This window comes from Saccostrea cucullata, unplaced genomic scaffold (genome assembly GCF_032062105.1).
Source record: "Saccostrea cucullata isolate Sc308-1 unplaced genomic scaffold, CSIRO_AGI_Scuc_v1 ctg5, whole genome shotgun sequence".
NCBI classification, from domain to species: Eukaryota; Metazoa; Mollusca; class Bivalvia; order Ostreida; family Ostreidae; genus Saccostrea; species Saccostrea cuccullata.
In genome coordinates this window covers 1187690-1212626 of record NW_026940631.1, presented here as the reverse complement: position 1 = coordinate 1212626, position 24937 = coordinate 1187690, and the positions used below count along the sequence as shown (strand labels likewise).

At 34.5% G+C, this 24937-nt stretch overlaps 3 protein-coding genes across 3 annotated transcripts; 1 reads left to right on the top strand and 2 right to left on the bottom strand.

The window, feature by feature from the left end:
* Positions 1-4836: 4836 nt before the first annotated feature.
* Positions 4837-7801, bottom strand: LOC134255812 (G-protein coupled receptor 157-like). Its single transcript, XM_062738356.1, has 4 exons — positions 7351-7801; positions 7141-7153; positions 6659-6864; positions 4837-6482 (listed from the first exon to the last, which is right to left on the bottom strand). Exons 1-4 carry the CDS (start codon positions 7612-7614, stop codon positions 6132-6134), a joined length of 834 nt encoding a protein of 277 aa, XP_062594340.1. The 5' UTR covers positions 7615-7801; the 3' UTR covers positions 4837-6131.
* A 4553-nt stretch (positions 7802-12354) lies between these two features.
* LOC134255735 (G-protein coupled receptor 157-like) lies at positions 12355-14160 on the top strand. The gene is made up of 3 exons (XM_062738247.1): positions 12355-12932; positions 13368-13582; positions 13765-14160. Exons 1-3 carry the CDS (start codon positions 12467-12469, stop codon positions 14134-14136), a joined length of 1053 nt encoding a protein of 350 aa, XP_062594231.1. The 5' UTR covers positions 12355-12466; the 3' UTR covers positions 14137-14160.
* Positions 14161-20711: 6551 nt separating this feature from the next.
* LOC134255811 (uncharacterized) lies at positions 20712-24382 on the bottom strand. The gene is made up of 4 exons (XM_062738355.1): positions 24279-24382; positions 24105-24148; positions 23837-23968; positions 20712-21414 (listed from the first exon to the last, which is right to left on the bottom strand). The coding sequence occupies exons 1-4, from the start codon at positions 24380-24382 to the stop codon at positions 20891-20893; spliced, it is 804 nt and encodes a 267-aa protein (XP_062594339.1). The 3' UTR covers positions 20712-20890.
* Positions 24383-24937: the final 555 nt, after the last annotated feature.

The following is a 24937-nucleotide window of genomic DNA, read 5'->3' as shown; positions in this document are numbered from 1 at the left end:
TTTAGTTCCCCTTTTAACTATTACTATTTTAGAAATAAAGATATTGTACAAACTTTACTAGCAGTGGGAACGTAACATGAGAGGATTCTTTGTTACGATTAAGTGTACTAGTTTTCCACAATTGTATTTTTCTAATATTGCATTTAATGGTTCACTTTCATTTTTAGCTCTACTGGTCAGAGACCAGAAGAGCTTATGCGATAGTAATGCGTCCGTCGTCCGTCTGTCTGTCTGTCTATCTGTCCGTCTGTCTGTAAACAATTTTTCAAAATGCTACTCCTATTTCAGTTTTGGTCTGATTTCTATAAAACTTGGCACACAAGTAGACTACACTAAGATACATAATTCTGTATATCGGATTTTGATTTCGATGTACGGTGTTGCCGTGGTTACTAAAAATAGAAATTTCTGTGAAATTCTTTCAAAATGCTACTTCTCCTACAATTTTGGTCTGATTTCAATATAACTTGGCACACAAGTAGACTACACTAAGGTTCATAATTCTGTGTATCGGTTTTTTATTTCGATGAACGATGTTGCCGTGGTTACTAAAAATAGAAATTTCTGTGAAATTCTTTCGAAATGCTACTCCTCCTACAGTTTTGGTCTGATTTCTTTATAACTTAGCACACAAGTAGATTACATTAAGGTACATAATTCTGTGAATCGGTTTTTTATTTCGATGAACGGTGTTGCTGTTGTTACTAAAAATAGAAATTTCTGTGAAATTCTTTCAAAATGCTACACCTCCTACAGTTTTAGTCTTATTTCAATATAACTTGGCACACAAGTAGACTGCACTTAGATACATAATTCTTTATATCAGTTTTTCACTTCAATGAATGGTGTTGCCATGGTTACTTAAAATAGAAATTTCTGTTAAATACTCTCAAAATGCTACTCCAAATACAGTTATAATATAATGTGGCATAAAAGTAGACTACACTTAGAACATAAAGAGACTTAATCAAGGATCATTATTCTATTTATTGCTGTTGAAAAGTTTCAAGTTCCAACTGCTTAAGTACTTTTCTCTTCCTTTGCTACAAGTACAAACCAGTAGAGCTTCAGTCTCGACAGAGAGGTAACAGCTACAGTAGCATACGTTCAAGAAGAGGCATTATAATGTTTGACGTGTGCGCAATGCTTGATTTAAATATACGTGTAATTTTTATTCTAAATAAAGAATGCTTTAAATTGTCACTTTGATTACAAAGTCAAATGCTTGGTTTGTCTGTTTTGCTGGGTGAAATTGATATCTCGGTGGTACCGGTAGTACCTAAGGTATCCTCGGAACTGAAGAAAATGATTAACAGACGATGCTACAATTCCATATGCGATTTGTCTGTTGTTGTTTTTATCTCTACTGGTCTGACCAGTAGAGCTTATGCGATAGTAATGCGACCGTCGTACGTCCGTCTGTTTGTAAACAATTTTTCAAAATGCTATTCCTCCTGCAGTTTTGGTCTGATTTCAATATAACTTTGCATACAAGTAGATTACACTAAAATACATATTTTGTATATCGGTCTTTGATTTCGATGAACGGTGTTGCCATGGTTACTAAAAATGGAAATTTCTGTGAAGTTCTTTTAAAATGCTACTCCTCCTACGGGTGTTGCTAAAACGCGGAACGGAAAACGGAACGGAACGGAAAACGGAAAATTTATTTCAAACAAATAACATAGATTCGATATATAAATCAGATATAAAAGCAATATTCTTGATGCAAAAGTCATACCTAATAAAATTTATTGTAAACTATTATATATGTAGGGCTCCAAAGTGCGATGGGACTCCAAAATCCGATGGTCACGCCAAAGTCCGATGGTCTGCACCAAACCCCGATGGTCTGACACGCCAAAGTCCGACGATGCGGAAAACAATTAACGTTTATGACGTCATAGTAGCACTGCGCCCAAACCTCAATGTCGCGACATGCAAAGGTCTTTAGAATAAGTATAAATAAGTGCGAAAAACTAACCCTTACTTTCAGGCTAACGCTCGAAAAGTGTGTATTAACAATAACCTAAATATCTTGTGTTGGGGCAAGACTAACCCTAATCACTCGACTTGGGTGCGAGGACTAACCCTAATTCACTCGGGTTTTGCAATGCAAGGACTAACCCTAATCAATCGAGTGGTGTGCGAGGACTTACCCTAATATCTCTGGTAGGTGCAAGCAATAAGCAAAATCAATAATAAAAATTGAATTTGAGGACGAATTCAGAAATGATTGCTTTTGAATGCAGGACAACGGCGTCAAGGATTGACGTCGGACTATTGTGACGTCATAAACGTTTATTGTTCATCCGCACCATCGGACTTTGGCGTGCAAGACCATCGCACTTTAGCGTCGCGCGTCTCATAGGAAACGAGCCATCGGACTTTGGCGTGGCCATCGGACTTTGGCGTCCGTAAAGACAATGAGCCATCGAGGTTTGGCGCAGACCATCGGGGTTTGGCGAGTGCATCGGACTTTGGCGTCACCATCGGACTTTGGAGTCTTACATATATATTCATGAATCATACACACCCTCCGCTCAGAACTGGTGTACAAGCGAAAGATCTATAAAATACATACTAACTAGACTCAAAGTCCTGAGTGTTCATCTGAGCGTTTCAAACAAATTCTTTTTTAAAAGAAAGTTCATTTCTAAAAGAGGTATTCCTTGAAATAGGGAGAAGGAAAAAAGTACTAGTATGTACATGCATATATTTGTCAAAGGCGTGGGGGGGGGACTCCCCCTCACTTTTTTTGCAAAGGTAGCAATGGTATAGACAATGGATATTGGAGCGTACATGTAGGCTTAGCCCCCCCCCCCCACCACCACCACCCCGCCCCACTTTCAACAGGAACGTCGCAGATTAAGCCAAGGAAGGTTAATGGGTAGTGTCTGGAAACAATTTGAAAGAAGTTCGACACCACCCCCACCCCCATCCCCCCCCCCCAACCCTTCCCCACGAAAGAGGATATTCGTGTTTGGGCAAAGGACATATTTTCCTTTTTTGGATTGTCAAGTTTTTTTGTATGTTGGAATTTTTCTCTCTTCCACTTACCCCCCCCCCCCTTCCGACGCCAGTGTTTGTAAAGACAAAAATAACTAGTTTTGTCATTCAGATTAAGCAAGTAGTAGCAAATCCAGGAATCTTGAAAGGGGCAGGGACAGTTTGATATATGGGTAGGGGACCAGAGCCACATTAAAAAATCAATTATATTAAAACTTGTATATATTTTGGACACAAAAAGGGGAGCGGTCTTTTTGCAACTTCTAAGACCTTTCCGATGAGCGGGAAAAAAATGAAACTCACCCCATCCCCCACACACAAACATCGCATACAAACAAACTTTAACTTCATTGAATGTAAAGATGCTTCATTAAATCTACCACAGGAAATTTTTCGAAATTTATTTATCCAGAATTTAAATACAAGTTTATAGAAAGCGACTCCATTTATTAAATTTTAACAACCAGTGTTACATAAAAGGTGTTTAAACGTAATCTTCATGTTTTTTTTTTACACTATTTCTCTTTCCATGGTTCGACATCTAGATATCAAATATCCCCCCCCCCCAACTTTTTTCCAGTCATAACCTTTTTACTATAGAAATGTTCATTGACACCCTCGCGTTGTTAACGTTGTTTTATTAATGTAATCAATATTATGTAGTAAGTTAGTATAAAAACATAGTGCTGAAAGATGTTGGACCAGGGACTTAACACCCCCCCCCCCTCCCGAAACAAACAATTGTCATCTTTTTGTTTTTTGTTTTTTTATTTTGTTTTTTGCTTGTCAGATACTTTTCAAGCAAGTTTAACCCCCCCCCACCCCGTTTTCAAATTTGACTCTAGGTCACTGCATGCTATATCAGCGATTTTCGTAAATAAGAGACTGATCATGAATAAATCAACTTGTATTTAATAGTAGGGAATCGAATATGTATAAGATATATCGTTTATGAGTAGATTTATGTTTTTTTAGTGATTTAATCTAAAATAATACTTTCCGTTTTCCGTTCCGTTCCGTTTTCCGTTCCGTTTTCCGTTCCGCGTTTTAGCATCACCCTCCTCCTACAGTTTTGGTCTGATTTCAATATAACTTGGCACACAAGTAAACTACACTAACTACATAATTCCATTTATCGGTTTGTGATATCGATGAACGGTGTTGCCGTCGTTACTAAAAATAGAAAATTCTGTAAAATTCTTTCAAAATGCTACTCCAAATACATTTTTAGTCTGATTATAATGTAACGACTAAAGTCAAATTCTTTTAATGGTTCTTTATTTTTAATTAAACATCAAATTGGCAATGAGCTACAAACAAACAAAAATATAGACACACATTACCAATTAAACACAAACAAAAATAAAAGAATTAATCAGTACATGAATTTAATTTCAACTGAACACATACCACCAAAATAAGGCAATGCCACACCCGGTCACTCATACATGAAATATTTTACACTGCGTGTGTGGTCTCTACATTGAAATAAACAATATACCGGTATTTATTATATATACGATAAAAGGATATAATATTAAGTATAATTCAAGTTTAATACAACACAAAATTAACAACATTCTTACCGTAACACGCATCACTCTTAAACTCTTTATTTCGAACAAGTTCCGTTCATAACAAGGTCGTCAGTACAGTGAGTACAAGTAGAGCTTTAAAAAAAAAAGCCTTACCGTCTTTAGCAACAACCTTAAACAATAAACTAATCTACATCTTTCAAGTCGTATAATTCTTTTGAATTTCTTGTTTATATTATATTTCTACATTAATTTTTTACTGGTATTAGCCCTACCGCGGTTGTCGCTCGGTCATCGAATATAACTTAAGTGTGCATGAATTATTTTTTTTAATAATTTAAGATTTCACTTTGGCATCATTTCTAAAATATGAATTGAAACCAGATTAAAATATCAGAACATTGATTTTGAATTGTCAATCGATTCTGGTAAAAATTATACCGACTTATTTGCAGGTCAATGGCAAATTCCAACAAATATTATCTCTAAAAATAAACCGACTTTTAGGCGGACCGATAGGATAGTATATACGGTATATCAAGACGTTCTGGACTTCGGACTTCTTTAACAGAAAATATTTTGAGAATTTTGAAATATAGAAAAAAAAACTACATTTTAGTGTTAATTTTTTATTGTACTTTTTTGCAACAAACGACGTCTCTCCTACTCTATTATTTGATTCACTTTTTCAAAATTTCAGTCACCGTTACCATCAGTTAGGATCAGAAATCCAAAACTTCAAGAAAAAGCTGTTAGTACAAGTATATGGGTTCCTCATCCTCGGACCCAAAAAAAGATATACTACATATATACATTATTTGTAAATGATTGACTAGATATACATAAAGATACAACCATTCATGCAAGCAAACGGTTCTGTGACAAGTAAGCTTATAAAACAGTTGTCTTTATTTTGAAAATATATGGTTATCCTGCTGGAGCAATTGACGGTTGTGTTTTGCATCTTCTTGTAATATATCTTTGCGGATATGTTTTGAGTATTCTAATTGGTTTCGTATGTTATATGTTGCCATGTGCTTCCAATGAAATGTAACTTCCGGTTAATGGTGAAGTCAATCCAGCCAGAAGCATGAAGCACATGGCGGATGTGACTGGGCGTCAGGGAACGCTCACTCCTCCAAGGCACCTCCCACTTCGCAAACTTTTGGAGGCCCGTGTTTCCTCTGCTCCCGATTTGTATTGTTTAAAATGACGTTGAGTTTGAATACTGTTTCTCAACTGAATTTTCTCTCCGATATCTCAAGAAAACCATGGTCGTTTATCAGTCAATTAATTGCACTAAGCATGTCAACTTATAGAATTCTTTAGCATTACTTCCTCCACGAATGAAACAGAGTAAAACACATAATGTTTAATCTGCTTTATCCTGTATATGTAGTGTATATTTAAGGTATAGGAAACAGTAAAAAAAAAAAGTATACACCTTCTCTTATCATGAGAAATCCATAATACTCAGGTTATGTGCCTCTTAATGAATTCTCATTTTATCCTTAGACCGATGTCTAGTTTTTAAAATCAGCTTTTATCGTCCGAGAATTTCAAAATTTTGGCGCACCTTGTCACGTGCTATAGCCGGGTATAATCATTGAGTTGTCGGTCCTGATCTCTCCGACAGAGCATCCTTAAGAGTCCATGTCTGACTGCGGTATCCTTAACACAAAACAGTAGACAATTAAAAAACGCCTGGGCACTATCTCCTACACTCTGAATGTGCATAAGCACCATGTCCACGGGATATAATTTGTTCACCATTTCCACACCATTCGCGACTCTATATATAAGTATACCGTATCTGGCTGTCCCCCAGATTCTAAGGATATAAAGAACGAGCCACAGCAGCACATAGTTCTCGTCTTCATCACGGAGACTGATTGAGATATGACTGTAGCGAAGGTTGGGTCTGCGCTCTTGACGACGCTGTAAATATTAGGAAGAGTTCAATTCGTGTGTGGAAAAAAACATACTTTAAAAAAATCAACAGAAACTTTACTTATTTAACAGTGAAATACAAAATCTTCCTACATGTATATCATGGTAGATGCAAGACATACATGTATATAGTGAGCAATTTACAGTTTCAGGCTTCCACCTACCTTTTTAATCATGTAGTATTTGAGATAAATGTAGAGGAATGCTGTGATAATGTAGGTCATGACCTCCCAACCTTTTCCGGTTAAGGTCATCCACAGAATAAGTTCACTGTTGTTCATACAACCCTTTATCCAGCACCACGGTCCACTACCAATGTATTGATCCTCCCCAAGGACATTCTTAAAGGCCGCTACCAATGTAATCACCACTGAAATATTGTAATAAAAAATTCTAAATGATTGGTTCATGAAAATGTATTCATGAAATATTGTAAAATACATAATAATTGGTCAATGAAAATGCAATCAACAGTTATATATATTTTAAGAGATCAAATGATTGGTCAGTGTTATTGTAATCACCACTGAAATATTGTAATGTAACAAATGATAAGTCGATGTAAATGTAATCACCACTGAAATATTTTAATGTAACAAATAATTGATGTCATGATTAATGTAAATATAAATCACCATTGAAATACCGGGTATCGTAAACTATCAAGTTATTGGTCGATGTAAATGTGATACTCAGTAATCATTGAAATACTGAAAAGTATCGGAGGTCAATGTAAATGAAATCATCAGTGAAATATCGTAAAACAACAAACAAAACAAATTGTCGATGTAAATGCAATCATTACTGAACTATTCTAGAGATTTCTCTAGGATGACTATCAGACAGAATTTGTAACCTTGAAGTCAGCAATCGTCAAATAGATGAGCAGACGGCGGGTCTGGTTCTTTGCTTCTTGAACTGTACAGTATGTCACAAATATAATAATTGCTCCTAAGATCGACAGAGAACAACTTACGTAGGTACAAATAAGCACCGAGCTGGGTAAATACACGACCTTTATATTGTTCTGGGAGATTGTGGTATAAACTGGTGTGGTTAAGTCCATGGTAGTACATTCAGAGTTCGTCATTGCTGTGGTAGAAAATCCTGAAGTCGACATGACTAGATCACTCGTATTTAAATCAAATTACCAGCATTAAGGTTTAGTATTTTACTTCCACTCCGAATACTTCTTTTCCGCCTTATGAACATGGGAATTTGAAATTCATTTCCTAATTTTTTTTTTTACTTTTTCTATACAACCCTTTATTTTTATTACATAATTCCAAAGGGTTCGTTTCCTTCCTTAATATAAGGAAGTAATAGCGGGGGTCAGAGTACTTCAGACGCACAAAGCGATATTTACATACCCCTTCACCTTTATTAACATAAAAACAATAGCCGATTCTAAAATATGTTTGTCTCGCTCAACCAGACACCAGGCTGTCTCCGTAAATCGTCGACGAGAAGGGTCTTGTGAAGAATCACGTTAGTGTTTGATATCCTAAGAGGGCCACTAGATTTAAAGAAAAATAACAAATGTTATGTCATTTCTTTCTTCTGTAGATTTGTGACTTTTCATGAATAAATTGAGCTTCATTTGGGGATAACAAACGAGCATTTTCAATATAAATCCAAGAAAAGTTCACCGGTAGGCTACATTCTACTCTAAATCCATTCATTACTTTCAAATGAAAGTACAATCAACAACAAACACACCATTTGGACATAGCAACGACACGCAGTAGCTTTATTTTTGCAGTGTACATAACATATGCAAAATATGAAAATCAATTTGTATATACAAGTTTATGTTGGATTGAATAAATCATGATAAAATTTTAAACTTTATCGTGCTCTACGTGTCGTCCTAAACTGGTATTTAAACCACTATTCACCTCTTATATAGCCTTGCTAACGAGACCGGTTCTAAAGAACCACGTGATATACACCAGGTATTCGAATGAAAACCTTGTAATTCCGAAAAAGTAATTTATTATCACACCGAGTAGAAATTGATTTCTGTCTAATTCGTTCCTCAAACGAAAGAAATCATATTTTCCTTCACTTTTGCTTTCGAAATTTTTGATGACACTATGGAACACACTTACATATAACCGGAGGACAATACCGTAAACAATGCCTCTCCAACTGCTAATAGTATAACTTTTAGACATTAGTTAAAGTTTAAAGCTGTAAGATTTCTTTCTGCCATGGTATTTTGTATTTGTTTTAATTGTGTGTGTGTGGGGGGGGGGGGGCTTCCTTTCAGCCAATCAAAATCTTTACTAGAATTTTTCCGTTTCAAATGCTATCACGGATCTTTACCAGACTCTCTGCTGGTTAATGCTTTTTAAAATTTATGGAGACAGCCGAACGTCTGATTGAACGACACTAGAAATATGTAAATCACATGGCATGTTTAACTACTTGGCCGTAACACTTCACCGTACATGTACACGTTACTATTTGTGACATGCTATGCAAAAAATTTCGACAAGTACTAGTATTTTTAGCTAATCTGAGCCGAAGGCGCTTACGTCTGTAAACTTTTTTTTTTCTTCATCATTTATTTCCCAGACCTATAACAGTCAACAGCTGATAAGTAGGGCAGCTGCCAGGGATGGGGCCCTGACTAAGCTCCCTCTATAACAATAGATAATAATAGTCCCTACAGCACCACGCAGGGTGCTTTATTATTTAAATACAAAGTCACACTTAATTTTACATCTAATACATATTGTAAATCAAATAATATAAGTATATATAAATATGGAATCAGTTTTGGTGAAAATGTGACAATAAAATGTAAATATATAACTATGAAAAGATCATTGTATTATTATATAAATCTGTACTTAGGAAAACAGGTAACAGTTAATCAAAGTCTGTAAGCATATTTAATGTTAATTTTAAATTTCTGTTGAAGTTACTCTTATCATTTCTTAAGAGTTGAAAGTTTGATTTCATTTCTTTCTTGAAATCATTCAAAAGTGCTGAATTTGTAATATTTTTATTTTCATACTTAATGCTGTTTCTTGTTTACCATATTGACCACTTGTATATATAAATCAAGGTGTTAATACAAATTCGAACATTTTTGGGTTCTCCTGCGAATCCCAATAAAACAATACATACATCAATTTTGACTGGATTTACTACGAGATTTTTAACATTATATTTTGTACCATTTCTAAAGGTGGTTTGATATGTTTACATTCATAAAATAGATGTTTCTGACTCTCAATATTTGATTTACAGAAAAAAACATTTACCATTTGATAAACCCATTTTGCTTAATTTTTCTTCAGTGTATAAGATGTTATGCAAACATTACCATTGAAATTCTTGAATCTTTTGTTTTAAACCAACTTCATAAATTGAGCCCCAAATCTTTTTCCATGTAATTTCAATTTGCATCAATTGCTCCCATTTTTGTTGGGATTTTGGAGTGATATTTTTGTTTAATACTCTTTGTATATCTTTGAGTTTTATATCTTCGAAATTTATGAACTTGTTTGTTTTTCTTACAAATAAAAAATTATCAAACATCACAAAAAAAATTATTTATTTCATTATCTATTCTATTTACAGTATTTCTCCCTTCTAGAATGTCTGTAAACTTTTCACATTTTCGACTTCTTCTTAAGAACCACAGGACCAATTTTGACCAAACTTGGTATAAAGCATCCTTGGATGAAGGGGAATTTAAATTGTTAAAATGAAGAGCCAAGTCCCCTCACAAGGGGGATAATCAAGAAAAGACAAAACTAGGGTGGGGTCATTAAAAAATCTTCTCAAGAACCACTGGGCCAGTAAAGCTGAAACTTATGTGGAATCATCCTGGGGAAGTGTAAATTCTAAATTGTTCAAATCATGGCCCCCTGGGGTAGGGCGGGCCATAATGGGGAATCAAAGTTTTAGATAGAAATATATCTAATAGGAAAAATCTTGAAAATCTTCTTCTCAAGAACCACTGGGCCAGAAACGCTGAAACTTATATGGATATGGAAGAATTCTGAGGTAGTGTAGATTCTAAATTGTTTGAATCATGACCCCCGGGGGTAGGGCGGGGCTGCAATGGGGAATCCAAGTTTTACCTAGAAATATAAAGGGAAAATCTTTGAAAATCTTCTTCTCAAGAACCACTGGACTGGTAAAGCTGAAACTTATGTGAAAGCATCCTGGGGTAGTGTAGATTCTAAATTGTTCGAATCATGACCCCCGCGGGTAGGGCCGGGCCACAATGGGGAATCAAAGTTTTACCTAGAAATACATAGGAAAAATCTTGAAAATCTTCTTCTTAAGAACCACTGGGCCAGAAAAGCTTAAAATTATATGGTAGAATTCTGAGGTAGTGTAGATTCTAAATTGTTTGAATCATGACCCCCGGGGGTAGGGCGGGGCCACAATGGGGAATCAAAGTTTTACCTAGAAATATATAGGAAAAATCTTGAAAATCTTCTTCTCAAGAACCACTGGGCCAGAAAAGCTTAAAATTATATGGAAGAATTCTGAGGTAGTGTAGATTCTAAATTGTTTGAATCATGACCCCCGGGGGTAGGGCGGGGCCACAATGGGGAATCAAAGTTTTACCTAGAAATATATAGGGAAAATCTTTGAAAATCTTCTTCTCAAGAACCACTGGGCCAGAAAAGCTGAAACTTATATGGAAAAATTCTGGTGTAGTGTAGATTCTAAATTGTTTGAATCATGACCCCCGGGGGTAGGGCGGGGCCACAATTTGGAATCAAAGTTTTACCTAGAAATATATAGGGAAAATCTTTGAAAATCTTCTTCTCAAGAACCACTGGGCCAGAAAAGCTGAAACTTATATGGAAAAATTCTGGTGTAGTGTAGATTCTAAATTGTTTGAATCATGACCCCCCGGGGGTAGGGCGGGGCCACAATTTGGAATCAAAGTTTTACCTAGAAATATATAGAAAAAATCTTTGAAAATCTTTTTCTCAAGAACCACTGGGCGAGAAAAACTGAAACTTATATGGAAGCATCCTGGGGTAGTGTAGATTCTAAATTGTTAAAATCATGATCCCTAGGGGTTAGGCGGGTCCAAAATAGGGAATCAACGTTTTACCTAGAAATATATAGGGAAAATCTTTGAAAATCTTCTTCTCAAGAACCACTGGGCTAGTAAAGCTGAAACTTATGTTGAAGCATCCTTGGGGTAGTGTAGATTCTAAATTGTTCAAATCATGACCCCCGTGTTGGGCGGGGCACAATGGGGAATCAAAGTTTTAAATAGAAATATATAGGAAATTCTTTGAAAATCTTCTCAAGAACCACTGGGCAAGAAAAGCTGAAACTTATGTGGAAGCATCCTGGGATAGTGTAGATTTCAAATTGTCTAAATTATGATCAGTGGGGTAGGGTGGGGTCACAATATGTATTATATGGGGAAATCTGGTAAAGAACAGAAAGGTCAAAGTTTCTTAGGTGAGCGATGTGGCCCATGGGCCTCTTGTTTAAGTTCTGTTAATATGTTTTTCGGTTTAGATTATGATGTACTTTATTAGACATTATATATATGTAAGGTTGTTGTTTTACAATATCTGAATTTCGATGATCTACCTCTGCGCCACGTCGGCGACAATTTGATTATAAATATTATAGAAATAATAGATTTCTAAACTTTCTATGATGTTTATAACTCTACCTTTCTGCAATCCTTCTTAATAATCTGCACAATATTTGTCAAATTAAATCACATTATTGTGAAAGTTTGGATAAAAATTAAAATTTGTGTGGTTAGTAATATATAAGTAAATATTAATTAAGGAAACTTCCTCAATGATAAAACAGAGAGAGAAGGGGGAGTCTGAATCGTCCAGGTTTTTTTTTCCAAATTTATTAGGTATGTATTAAATCTAATCGATGAAATGTAAATCTTACGAAGAAACAATGTTATCATACAGGGATGATAACGATACTAGGTATGAAATTAGAGGTAAAACATGTCAACCGTGTTAATATTTAATGGGGGATATTTAGAGGAACCAGGGATCCAGAAGAATGACACCATTAATTATGTCCCCTTTCTGATTCTGACAGGTGTGAGTAGTTCCTTGTCGTTATTGGGGTCCGTCTTCATATTTCTCAGTTACTATAGAAACAATGAAAGGAGCTTCAATTTTCGTCTGCTGGTGTTCCTAACAATTGCAGACTTCTTCAACGCTTTTGGGAACCTGCTCGGAGTTATTCGGTATTCTTTTGTTGATGCGATGCTCACTAATGACGACAAATGTGATTCAGATAATCTTTGTGTCAGTCAGAGTTTTATTACCGTCTTTGCTAGTCTAGCCTCGTTCTGGTGGACTGTGTTCATCGCTCTCAATCACTTCCTGCACCATGGAGGTAGCCGGTATCTGGAAAAAATTCCGGTACAAGTTGTCTGTCATTTATGTGGATGGATATGCCCTGGTGAGAAATTTTTAATTTTTAAAATTTTTAATTAAAGAGAAAATTTACTTTTGACTAATTTATACGTGTTGCAGAGTAAGCCAGATAAAGATACTACACTTTTCAAGTTTATTTACCGGTTATATATCCTAGAGTATTTAACAAAAGAAATACTGAGGGCATACATGTACTTCTGCGATAAAAAACAAATTACATAGATAACGAGATAAAGTTCAATAAATAAGTAAGTATAAATGAGGAATACTTCCTACATATGTGTTTGTATATATAGAGAGGTCAAGATGGCGAGATTTGGTTTTTTAGGTTGTGTTGTTGGCAGTCTTGCGACTGATCAAGGCATTTTTGCATTTTTATACACGTACATTTATAAATTTACTTTTTAAAAATGCGTTATGTGTATTATTTAACTAAAATAAAATAATTGTGTCTTTACAGTGACCATAGCTAGTGTTTCCTTACACTACGATGTGTTGGGAGAAGGTTTGTCGGCCAGTAGCGGCCCCTGGTGTTGGATCAAGGACTGTAACCTCAGCATATCAACCTCCTCCGTCTGGATGGCCTTAACGGGGAAGGGCTGGGAAATAACCACTTACTTGGTTACTTTCGCTTTCTACATGCTTTTAAAATTTCAAAAATGTCGTTTTCATAAGGTACCTGTTACTTCCCGTTTTATTACAATTTTATTCACAATTCGCTTAAGTCATTGTATCAAACATGAAACATAATAGCAAAACGATAAAAATACTTAATATACAGATGCACATGAGAATAGTTATTTTTTTCAAAAGTGAATGTATGACATTTCATTTGAAAATTGAGACTTATTTTACAGAAAGAAAACCTTTTAAGTAAGTCCAGTTCCAGTTCATCTTACCAATCAATACCAGAGAATACAGCAGAGGATACAAACAAATATTCCATAAACCAAGAAAATCACGAAGAAGAGGAGTTTGGCTTATTATGGATTTTCCTCTATATGTACCTCACAAGACTGTGGGGAACCGTCAGATACTTTATCTTTGTTGGCCATGAAGGATCTAAATACAAACCTTTCTTTGACAAAGCTGACGATGGCTTAATGTACCTCCAGAGCATAGGAGACAGCGCCCAGGCGTTTGTCAATTTTTTAGGTTTTGTTGTGTGGCCCAAGTTGAAAAGAAAAGTACAAGATAATTGTGATACAACTACTATAAATCTATTATGATATTTAGTCAACCTATTTGTAAAAATGAACTCATAACTTTTATTCGTGTCGCGATGACGATGTACAATGTATGGTACATTTAAACTGAAAATTGTATGGTCCAAATGGACTGCTATTGCAAGAGAATAAATATTTTGCAGTAATTATGTTTGGTTCCTTATTCATAAATAAAACAAGAATAATGATACAGAGTTATTTTATGAATTACAATTGCAAATATGAAATACATGTACGCAGAAAGGTGTAAAACGTTTTGAAATTTGCATAATCATAAGTCAGTGTGCCACGGTTTTATTAACCCTATATGGTACCAGAATGTATCATAACACTATCAGCTACGATCAGAAATATGTTTTAGAAACATAAATAAAAACTTTAATAAATTAAAGCGATATAAAGGTTAGTAATGCATGTTTTATGATTGATTGACGAGTTGTTTGTAAACGTTTTTATGTCTTAATGTACTGTTCATGCCATTAAAAATGGTCCAGTTTTTTAATTTTAAAAATTGCCCTCTCCTGCTTTACCAGCTGGGGTATTTTTTTTCTGCTCGTTTAGTTCTCCAAAAAGTTTTTTATTTCAAGATATTATTTCTAAAACTTCTAATATTTGCATGGGGTGAAAAGATCTTTATTTTAATTCTGTTTGACATACATGTACAAAAACGCCTTTTTTTCATGTCCATCGGTCATGTCACGTGCTTCTTTTTGCTACAAATTGCCTCTGGCTAGTAGCTATTATAACTTCTGTTAATAATTTCTGTAAATGAGGGGAAGACATAATATTTCTGAATGTTTACAAAGAAGATGGGTGAACAAGGCGGGCAGAATGCCTATAGCGTTAGATATTAAGAAATCATATTAAATATGTGAATTGATTATTTCAATTAACTTCTAATTATTGAAATTTGTGAAATTATGAGAAAAAAAAACTTTTCTGAGAGAGAAAAAATCTCGTAAAAAAAATTTCATTCATAAAATTATTAGTTGGTATTCGTGGGATTCGAACCTTAGCAATAAAAATCCGTCGTATCAATAGCATGCTGCTTTGAGACTAACGCGTTAACCACTATGCTAGACCGCTCATGGAAATTTTAGGTATTTAAATTATGTTTGTGATATGACCCGCGACTTAATGGACTTGAAATATTTCTCGGAAAGATGCCAATGTTGTGTCATAAAATTGTACTTTTAAGGTATAGTGGGTCTTCGCTCCATGTTTTTGAAAACCAAAAAATGTGTATTTTATAGCACACTTTTAGGATCATCTTTCAAAAAAATGGAGAGAAGACCCACCCATATTGAAAAATTTTGTTTAAGTATGAGAAAATGATCGTTTTTGTTCTTTTTAGTGTGTGTAAGCATTTTCATAGGCAAATATTTTCAGTCTTTGTGAGATTTTTGTAAATTGTAGAGATTTTACATAAAGTATACGTTAATATTAGATGAAATATCAAGTAAAATTTGGATTCAATTGAGATTAAAATTTTTAACTTCTTATCTGTCGCACTATAGGCATTCTGCCCGCCTTATTCGCCCATCTTCTTTAAGTGCAGAAAGATATACTAGAATATTTTTTCTAGTGTATTGTAGTTTTGTCTTCAATCTGTTTTTATTCATTTATTTATTATACCCTCCCCCCTTGAAAAGAAGATGGTATAGTGATCGGGATGTCCGTCCAGCTGTTCATCCATCTCTTATGTTTTGGGGTATCCGCAGATTCCCTTTTTAGCTCTACTGGTCAGAGACCAGAAGAGCTTATGCGATAGTAATGCGTCCGGCGTCCGTCCGTCTGTCTGTAAACAATTTTTCAAAATGCTACTCCTCCTACAGTTTTGGTCCAATTTCAATATAACTTGGCACACAAGTAGACTACACTAATGAACATAAGTCTGTATATCGGTTTTTGATTTCGATGAACGGTGTTGGCGTTGTTACTAAAAATAGAAATTTTTGTGAAATTCTTTCAAAATGCTTCTCCTTCTATAGTTTTGATCTGATTTAAATGTAACTTGGCACACAAGTGGACTACACTAATTTACACAATTCTGTGTATCGGTTTTTAATTTTGATGAACGGTGTTGGCGTTGTTACTAAAAATAGAAATTTCTGTGAAATTCTTTCAAAATGCTACTTCTCCTACATTTTTGGTCCGATTTCAATATAACTTGGCACACTAGAGGACTACACTAATTTACATAATTCTGTCTATTGGTTTTTGATTTTGATGAACGGTGTAGGCGTTGTTACTAAAAATAGAAATTTCTGTGAAATTCTTTCAAAATGCTACTCCTCCTACAGTTTTGGTTCGAGTTCAATGTAACTTGGCACACAAGTGGACTACACTAATTTACATAATTCTGTCTATTGGTTTTTGATTTCGATGAACGGTGTTGGAGTTGTTACTAAAAATAGAAATTTCTGTAAAATGCTACTCCTCCTACAGTTTTGGTCCGATTTCAATATAACTTGGCACAAAAGTAGACTACATTAAGAAACACAATTCTATTTATCAGTTTTTGACTTCGATGAACATTATTGCCTTTACCAAAATGCTACTCCAAATACAGTTTTAGTCTAATTATAATATAATGCGGCATGCAAGTAGATTACACTAAGAACATAAAGAGACTTCAAGGATCATTATTCTATTTATTGCTGTTGTAAAGTTTCAATTCCCAACTGCTTAAGTACTTTCTCTTCATTTGCTATAAGTAGAAACCAGTAGAGCTTCAGTCTCGACAGAGACTTCTGGTTCCATTGAATGAAATTTAATGGGACTTTTACAGAGTCTTTGCTATATAGTGTTATTGTGCACCTCCTATTTTACGTTTTGATCGGACACGTGTTTGGTTGGTTTCCCAGAACAATACATGTACATGAGCACTGTCATTGTAAATAAAGAAGGGTACCCATCTCTTATTCGTAACTCATCCTATACCATCATTTAGTCAGTTTATTGCTCACATTACATTTAGTTTAAAACTAGGGGTACTTTAAGCACTGAGCTCACTAACGTGTAAATGATAGCCCCCGCCTCCCAAAGGATTATAATGGCAAACTCCATGTTTTGCTTAAGGAGATCCGAAATAAATATCAGATCAAAAAGTAAAATAGGAGGTGTACAATGGCATTATGTAATAAACAAGAGGCCCATGGGCCACATCGCTCACCTGAGAAGCTTTGACCATTCTGTTCTTTACCAGATTTCACCCTTGTTATACATAATGCATCCCCACCCTATCCCACTGATCATAATTTAGACATTTTGAAATCTACACTACCCCCTGATCCTTCCATGGGCACATATGTTTCAGCTTTTTTGGCCCAGTGGTTCTTGAGAAGAAGATTTTCAAAGATGTTTCCTATATATTTCCATGTAAAACTTTGATTCCCTATAATGGCCCCGCCCTTCCCCCGGGGGACATGATTCCTACATGATTCCTACAATTTAGAATTTACACTACCCCAGAATGCTTCCACATAAGCTTCACTTTTTATGTAAAACTTTGATTCCCCATTGTGGCCCCGCCCTTCCCCCGGGGGTCATTATTTGAATAATTTAGAATCTACACTATACCAGGATGCTTTCACATAAGTTTTCTGGCCCAGTGGTTCTTGAGAAGAAGATTTTCAAAGATTTTTCCTATATATTTCTAAATAAAACTTTGATTCCCCATTGTGGCCCCACCCTTCCCCTGGGGGTCATGATTTGAACAATTTAGAATCTACACTATACCAGGATGCTTCCATATAAGTTTCAGCTTTTCTGGCCCAGTGGTTCTTGAGAAGAAGATTTTCAAAGATTTTTCCTATATATTTCTATATAAAACTTTGATTCCCCATTGTGGCCCCGCCCTTCCCCTGGGGGTCATGATTTGAACAATTTAGAATCTACACTACCCCAGGATGCTTCCACATAAGTTTCAGCTTTACTGGCCCAGTGGTTCTTGAGAAGAGGATTTTTTAATGACCCCACCCTATTTTTGTCTTTTCTTGATTATCTCCCCTTGCGAGGGGATATGTCCCTTCATTTTAACAATTTAAATTCCCCTTCACCCAAGGATGCTTTGTACCAAGTTTGGTCAAAATTGGCCCAGTGGTTTTTGAGAAGAAGTCGAAAATGTGAAAAGTTTACAGACGGACGGACGACGGACAAAATGTGATCAGAAAAGCTCACTTGAGCCTTCGGCTCAGGTGAGCTAAAAATCTGTAAAAGTATCATTAAATTATACTCTGTGGTACAGTGTAGGAGAAATTGTGGATAAGAGATGGATATCCTTCAATATAAAAGAGAAATAGCAGCGTCAATGTTTTGCTTTGGAAAACCCGAAATATACATGTTTCTAATCAAAAATACATGTAAAATAGGAGGTACACAATGACACTATGTAACAACGAATCTTTGAAAGACTCATTAAATTTTATTCAGTGATGATATAAGAGGTGTTGTGGAGAAGAGAGATTAGTACCTCAAAGTGTAACGGACGGACTTACAGCTAGACGGACACTCCGATCACTATATACCCTACCACTTTTCAAGCGGGGGGTATAACTGTGTCATCATCACATTAAAGGCGGAGGGGGGGTATCATTTAGAAGGCTCATTGCTCACAGTACCTCGTTTTTCTTCTGTTTAATAGCTTTGTCTTCATGTCTATTTTTATTCATTTTATTCGTTTCCCAGAAATTCTATTTTTAATTCTAATTTTTACCTATTAAAATTACTAAAAGTTTTAATTTCTTCTTCTTGGCGTTATATCTAACACGAACAAGGTTAAAAATTATACGAGTAAAAAAAATTATAAACAATCAAAAGTAAAAAGAAAGCAAACAAATACAGCATAGCTGTATCCACATGAAAAAATTGGCATCAGTAGTACAATGGAAGGCTTAACATAGGGTTAGTAATAGGAACATTGCATGCCGAAAATGTGGCATACATTTTACTTCAATATAATTACCAATACGAAAATGTGTAGTTGACCGTCAACTACACATGTAGCCGTCAACTAACCGTCAACTAGTCGTCAACTGTTAATGCGAAAACAGTTGACCACTCGGAGTTGAATGCTTTTCTGAAAAGCGATCAACTGATTTGCATAAAACGGCCAGTTGACCATTAATTGAATGCTAATACTTTGAAATTTCATGCAGAACAAGAGTTGACCACTATACCCATACGAAAATGTGTAGTTGACCGTCAACTAGTCGTCAACTGTTAATGCGAAAACAGTTGACCACTCGGAGTTGAATGCTTTTCTGAAAAGCGATCAACTGATTTGCATAAAACGGCCAGTTGAACCATTAATTGAATGCTAATACTTTGAAATTTCATGCAGAACAAGAGTTGACCACTAGTTGAACACTCCGACTTGATAGAAAATTTCTCCCACGCTAAATTTATGTTGGGTTCAAAATTACATTATCATAGATCGGGTTTGTTATACCATAATTACAACAACCAAGATTTGAATCAGTACATGTGTGTTTTCTGTAGAAGATGGGAATTTTGATTTGAAACATTATTATTGTCTTCGTGATGATTCAGCGTGTGAAATATATCTCATGTACTATTGTAAGTATATAAAATTTAAAGATTTGTTTTTATTAAGCTTGTTATTTTTAAACAGATAATAGGAATGCAAAAAAATGTAGCCAGTATAGGTCCCTACTTTTGTGTACTTTTTTAAATATTGAAAGAATTCTGAAAACCTGTTATGCATTAAGTGTCTTGTTGTGTTTCTTGTCGTGTTGTAAAAATAAACAATTGCTTTAGACTAATTCTATATATAACCTTTTCTGCCCAGAAAATGAAGAAGGACTGTAACAACTTATGAGAGTGTGCCAGCTCAATTCATTTATAATGCATTTAGATTTACAAGTACCTTTATGTCAATTTAGAAACTCTATTGGTTTGACTTTTCATATTTTCAAGAACACTGCTTGTCTTAGATTTCAAATCTCCCTCCATTTTTTTCAAATATTTAATGAAAGCAACCTACGTGCACTGACTAATGGAGTATTCAACTAGCGGTCAACTGCAAAGGAAATAGTGGAGCATTCAACTAGCGGTCAACTGCAATGGAAATAGAGGAGTAATCAACTAGCGATCAACTGCAAAGGAAATAGAGGAGTATTCAACTAGCGGTCAACTGCAAAGAAAATAGTGGAGTATTAAACTAGCGGTCAACTGCAAAGGAAATAGAGGAGTAATCAACTAGCGGTCAACTGCAAAGGAAATAGAGGAGTATTCAACTAGCGGTCAACTGCAAATAAAATAGTGGAGTATTCAACTAACGGTCAACTGCAAAGAATATATAGGAGCATTCAACAGTGGTCCACTCTATGCAAATGAGTTGATCGCTCCCTCATTTGCATGGCAAAAATTCAACTAATGGTCAATTGACGGTCAGTTGACCGTCAACTAGTAGTCAACTGAATACTCTGATTGAATTCTAATAGTACTTTTTCATATGGGATAATTTTGTATTTACAAAAAAAAATTAAAATGCACATGTATGCTGTTAAATAACATATAGATTATATAAAACTCAATAATTTTTCACACCAAACAACTCTTCAAATGTACATTATAGATTGAAAAAAAAAAAAACGATGAAACTCGGTAACAGAATTGTCTTCATGAGAATGAATTTAACTTCATTTATTTACAAGATTTAGAGCTTTATTTCTTTGTTTTTCACGGTTTATCTGAACCCAAATACCACTGAATATCCTTGCTTTGTTTCTGGTTAAGCTGGCAGCATAAAAACTGGTCTCTCATAGCTTTCATCAGAGGTATTAGAGGCTTCTATCTTCTGGTAGCAGGAACCCATGTCAAGGCCGCCCTCTTGTTCTCGTTCTTCCACATTTCTTCCCATTGTAGTGTACTCTGGGATATCCTGATAACAGTGGGACCCCGAGCTGTCAAACGATCTGGGTTTGGACAACGTACATATGCTTTTATAGGTGTTCATTTCCACCGGTGCAGTCCTCCTCCGCTCATTATTCTCCATGTGAAGACGTAACATCCGTAGTTCGTGATAATCTGCATCCAGATCCCGACCGGTTTGTTGCCGTCGGATAATGATGATAACAAGTAATATTATTGTTAAAATACAACATCCGAGCGCCGTGCCTCCTACCAGTAGGATTATTTGTAAGTGTGAAATATTTCTTATATTTGAGATTGGCTCGCCATTTTTATTTCTACTTTGAACAATGTTTTTGAGCTTGTTATCTACTTCCACCAATGATGTTTCTGTCGTGTTTGGAGCTGCAATGTTTTATGAGCGAGTAATTAAATTGTAATACATGTATATGACATTCAGAAATATATTTTTTTTAGTGTTGGCAAATCGGACGATTTTTAGTAACCGGTTACTCGCTTCATCTTCCGATCGAGTACCCGGTTACTCGGATGATTTTTGTTAAAAGTATCAATACCTATTATTTATCTTATTCTATACTTATCGGTAGTAGTAATACACAAATATACTGTATAGGGACATTATATTTACAATACACACATACGATATCGTCAAAGATTTACGATTTTAAAAATTAATAGGGAATTCGACACACAAAGACAAATAAATACGTCATCGTCAATCACCATTTTACACTATCTTTTTCAGCCCCCGAAATATGTCGCAATCAAGGAGAATAATTATTTACATACTCCATTATCAATAGTTAATATGTGGAGTGTCAAGTAAATCGCTGCTTTCCGAATAATTTATGCTTAGGTGATTAAAAAGATTTTGAATCAGCTGTTCTTTTGTTACAACTCCAAGCTTATTATGTCTGCGGCGGCATCTCGTTAAATCATCAAATGAGGTAATTATAACTCAGGCCTTCAAAATACGTATACCCCAAGCAATCCAAGCTATCAATTATATAAACTGCATGTGAAAAACAATCAAAACAATTTGATTCACTACAACTATACGCTAGATCAAGTCTAACGGTACCTAAATTTAGGGAAATGTGTAAGTTAGTATACATTTATAACGTATAATACATTCATTTTCTAAGCCTTGACTATGTAGAATTTATTTTATCCGAGTAACCGAATAGCAGTTGTACTAACCGATACTCGCAACGTTCGACGGTTAACCGGTTAACCGGGTACTCGTTGCCAACACTAATTTTTTTCAATATGTAATTTTTACAAATATATTCAAGGACATAAATCTTTTTTTCTTCCAAAGTATATGATTTTGGTACCTAATTTTAAAGCCGCTTAACCCGAAACAGGCACATATTATCTTACACAATAAAAGTACGTCATTACATAGATAATATATAAAAATAAATGATAAGATTGATTTAATTGTTTATTAAAACAATCCTTACATGGAAAACGCAGATCAAAAACCTTATTGACAAACAGTAGTTCCCGACGGAAGTTAAGATATGTTGTGAAGTCAATTTTGATAAAAAAAATAAATTTATCGGATATATCTTATAATGAAGATAATTCAAACCCGAGTATTTTTTTCTCTATTATTAGAAGCCTATAATACATCTTTTCAAAATTAAGAAATTAATTGAATATAATCCATAGTAATTTTTATATTAATATATGCATATTTAAAGAATAAAGGAAAATCAGATATTTTAAATGATTTTTTTAAAGGAGCTAAAATATATATGACGTGACTTTATATGTACTTTGTTGTGAAAAAAAATGCTCGGGTGTGTTCTTCATGAGATAAACATGTAAGCGATAAATTTAATTTTTCGAAGGTGATTTCACGCGATATCAACAATGATCAACATAGGATTATTTTTTGTGTGACCTAACAAAAATAATTTTTTTAACTTTTGAATTTTGATATCTTAAAAGAAAAGGACTTTGGGGATATAATTTGACAAAATTTGAAACAATTTATGGACAATTATTTTTCAAGAAGAAAATCGAATATATATTTTTAGCTATTAGAATCGGACCAAGCGGCTTTAACGTATAACATGTTTAAGGACCCTCTCTACACGACTGCAAAATTTTTTTTGGGCATAGAGAAAAATATATTGCATAAAGGAATTAATATTGAGCTAATTTATTTAATTTTCAATGTATGGTGCGTGGCATTTGCCCCCAGGAAAAATGTTCAAAGAAAACACAGTATCAGTGAATAGAAATCACTGTAAATTACTTCAATAGAGAAAATACATGTAACTAACACGATCAGTTCATTTATCTTAGCCTTTTAAATTGTTGAGAATACTAGAATTGATTACAAATTGAGTAATATTTTGTAATTTTTTTAGAATTTAGATCTAAGGGCAGATCACTCTAACTGCTGAAAAAATACCGTAGAATCAGAACTCTTTAGTGTGCAGTGGAGAGAGGGTTCTTAAATTGAAATAAATTTTTGAAACACATAAAGATATATTTTTGTATGAATATTTGAAATTTATACAAATTTTTACAATTCAAATAAAAATTATGTAAATCATTGATAAAAAATGAGGGGGAAAATTGTCTGAAAAGTCTTTTTGTAGGTTGTCATCTATATTTCCCCAGCAAAGAGGATTGTTCCAATCGTAGATACTTTTTAATCTGAATCTTATAATTTTCATGAGAATTTGACCCTACCCTTCTTTGAACATCCTGTAATGTATATAGTGTATAAGAATTTAATCCTGGCTTCCTTTGAACATTATGTAATGTATAAAAAATTTGATCCTACCTTCATTTGAACATCCTGTAATGGTATGGCAGAGGTGTGGATCACAGTCACACACAGAAATGCACAAGTCGCCGTAGTAAGGATAAACGCACAAATCGGAACAATTTTTGTTCCAGCGTCCTGGATCACACTCTTTCAAGAGTAAATTTAAACAATAATTTAATTCTTTTGGAATATTGCATACTTTTCTTTGTCTATTCAGCTTTCAATTATATTATATTATTTTCCCCGATTCATACTTTATATAAAATGATAAATGAATACCAACCATAACAGGTTCCGTTGATCAATAAATAGTTATTGCAACATTTTCTGAAATAAAATATAAAAATGATGAGTGTTACAACAACCACAAGTGTTGAAATTAGGTCAACCGTCAGTTTTTCTCAATAAGTTAAAAATAATTCTATTTTGATCGTAAATTAACGTAAACTTATCTAACAAGCATAGCTTTTCTGGTGATTTCTCGCAACATCCTTGTTCATAGTGAGTAGATGTGACGGACAGACAAACGGGCAGGAGTACTAGACAGATGTAACTCTCCATTGTGGAATATTCTATTTAGGGACTTCTGTAAGATTTATATACACAGTCGGTCATGTGATTTCTTTCTATTTGTTGATGAGGTAAAGACATCTGATCTTTTACCTTATTTTCTAAGTCCTCTTTCCTATGTCACTTCCAGTTCGTATTCCTTTAGAAGGTTTCCTTTACAACCATGAAGTCCCATCGACAATAGGAAATTCTGGTCAACTATTCCACATGTATATCTATGTCGTTATAATTGTTTCATATTTTCCTTGTTCATCTGTTCTATACTATCAATTTACATTTCTATGATACAAAGTCTAAGGCTTTTGGATCATGTGCTTTTTGTGACTTCGTGTATATGCAAATGAATCTATAACTAGTTAAGAATCATGCAGTGACAATCCCAGTTTTTGAATATTAGTCTTTTCCAAATTAAAAAGGCCTTTTAAAGCAAAATTAGACCAATTATCTTTGCATTGAAAGATTTCAACCTACGAACAAATGATGGTCAGATTTGTTTAACATTTGGATATTTCACACACTAAAAGACAACAACAAACAGCAAAATTT

What these genes read in the sequence shown, in the direction of transcription:
- LOC134255812 (XM_062738356.1), bottom strand. Translation starts at nt 7,614, where the DNA reads ATGTCGACTTCAGGATTTTCTACCACAGCAATGACGAACTCTGAATGT. An exon ending in AATACTACATGATTAAAAAG is followed by an intron (nt 6,483 to 6,658) that starts GTAGGTGGAAGC and finishes TAATATTTACAG; the next exon opens with CGTCGTCAAGAGCGCAGACC.
- LOC134255735 (XM_062738247.1), top strand. Translation starts at nt 12,467, where the DNA reads ATGTCAACCGTGTTAATATTTAATGGGGGATATTTAGAGGAACCAGGG. An exon ending in ATGTGGATGGATATGCCCTG is followed by an intron (nt 12,933 to 13,367) that starts GTGAGAAATTTT and finishes GTGTCTTTACAG; the next exon opens with TGACCATAGCTAGTGTTTCC. An exon ending in AAAAATGTCGTTTTCATAAG is followed by an intron (nt 13,583 to 13,764) that starts GTACCTGTTACT and finishes CTTATTTTACAG; the next exon opens with AAAGAAAACCTTTTAAGTAA.
- LOC134255811 (XM_062738355.1), bottom strand. Translation starts at nt 24,382, where the DNA reads ATGGAGAGTTACATCTGTCTAGTACTCCTGCCCGTTTGTCTGTCCGTC. An exon ending in TCACCAGAAAAGCTATGCTT is followed by an intron (nt 24,149 to 24,278) that starts GTTAGATAAGTT and finishes ATTTTATTTCAG; the next exon opens with AAAATGTTGCAATAACTATT. An exon ending in GATCAACGGAACCTGTTATG is followed by an intron (nt 23,969 to 24,104) that starts GTTGGTATTCAT and finishes TACTCTTGAAAG; the next exon opens with AGTGTGATCCAGGACGCTGG.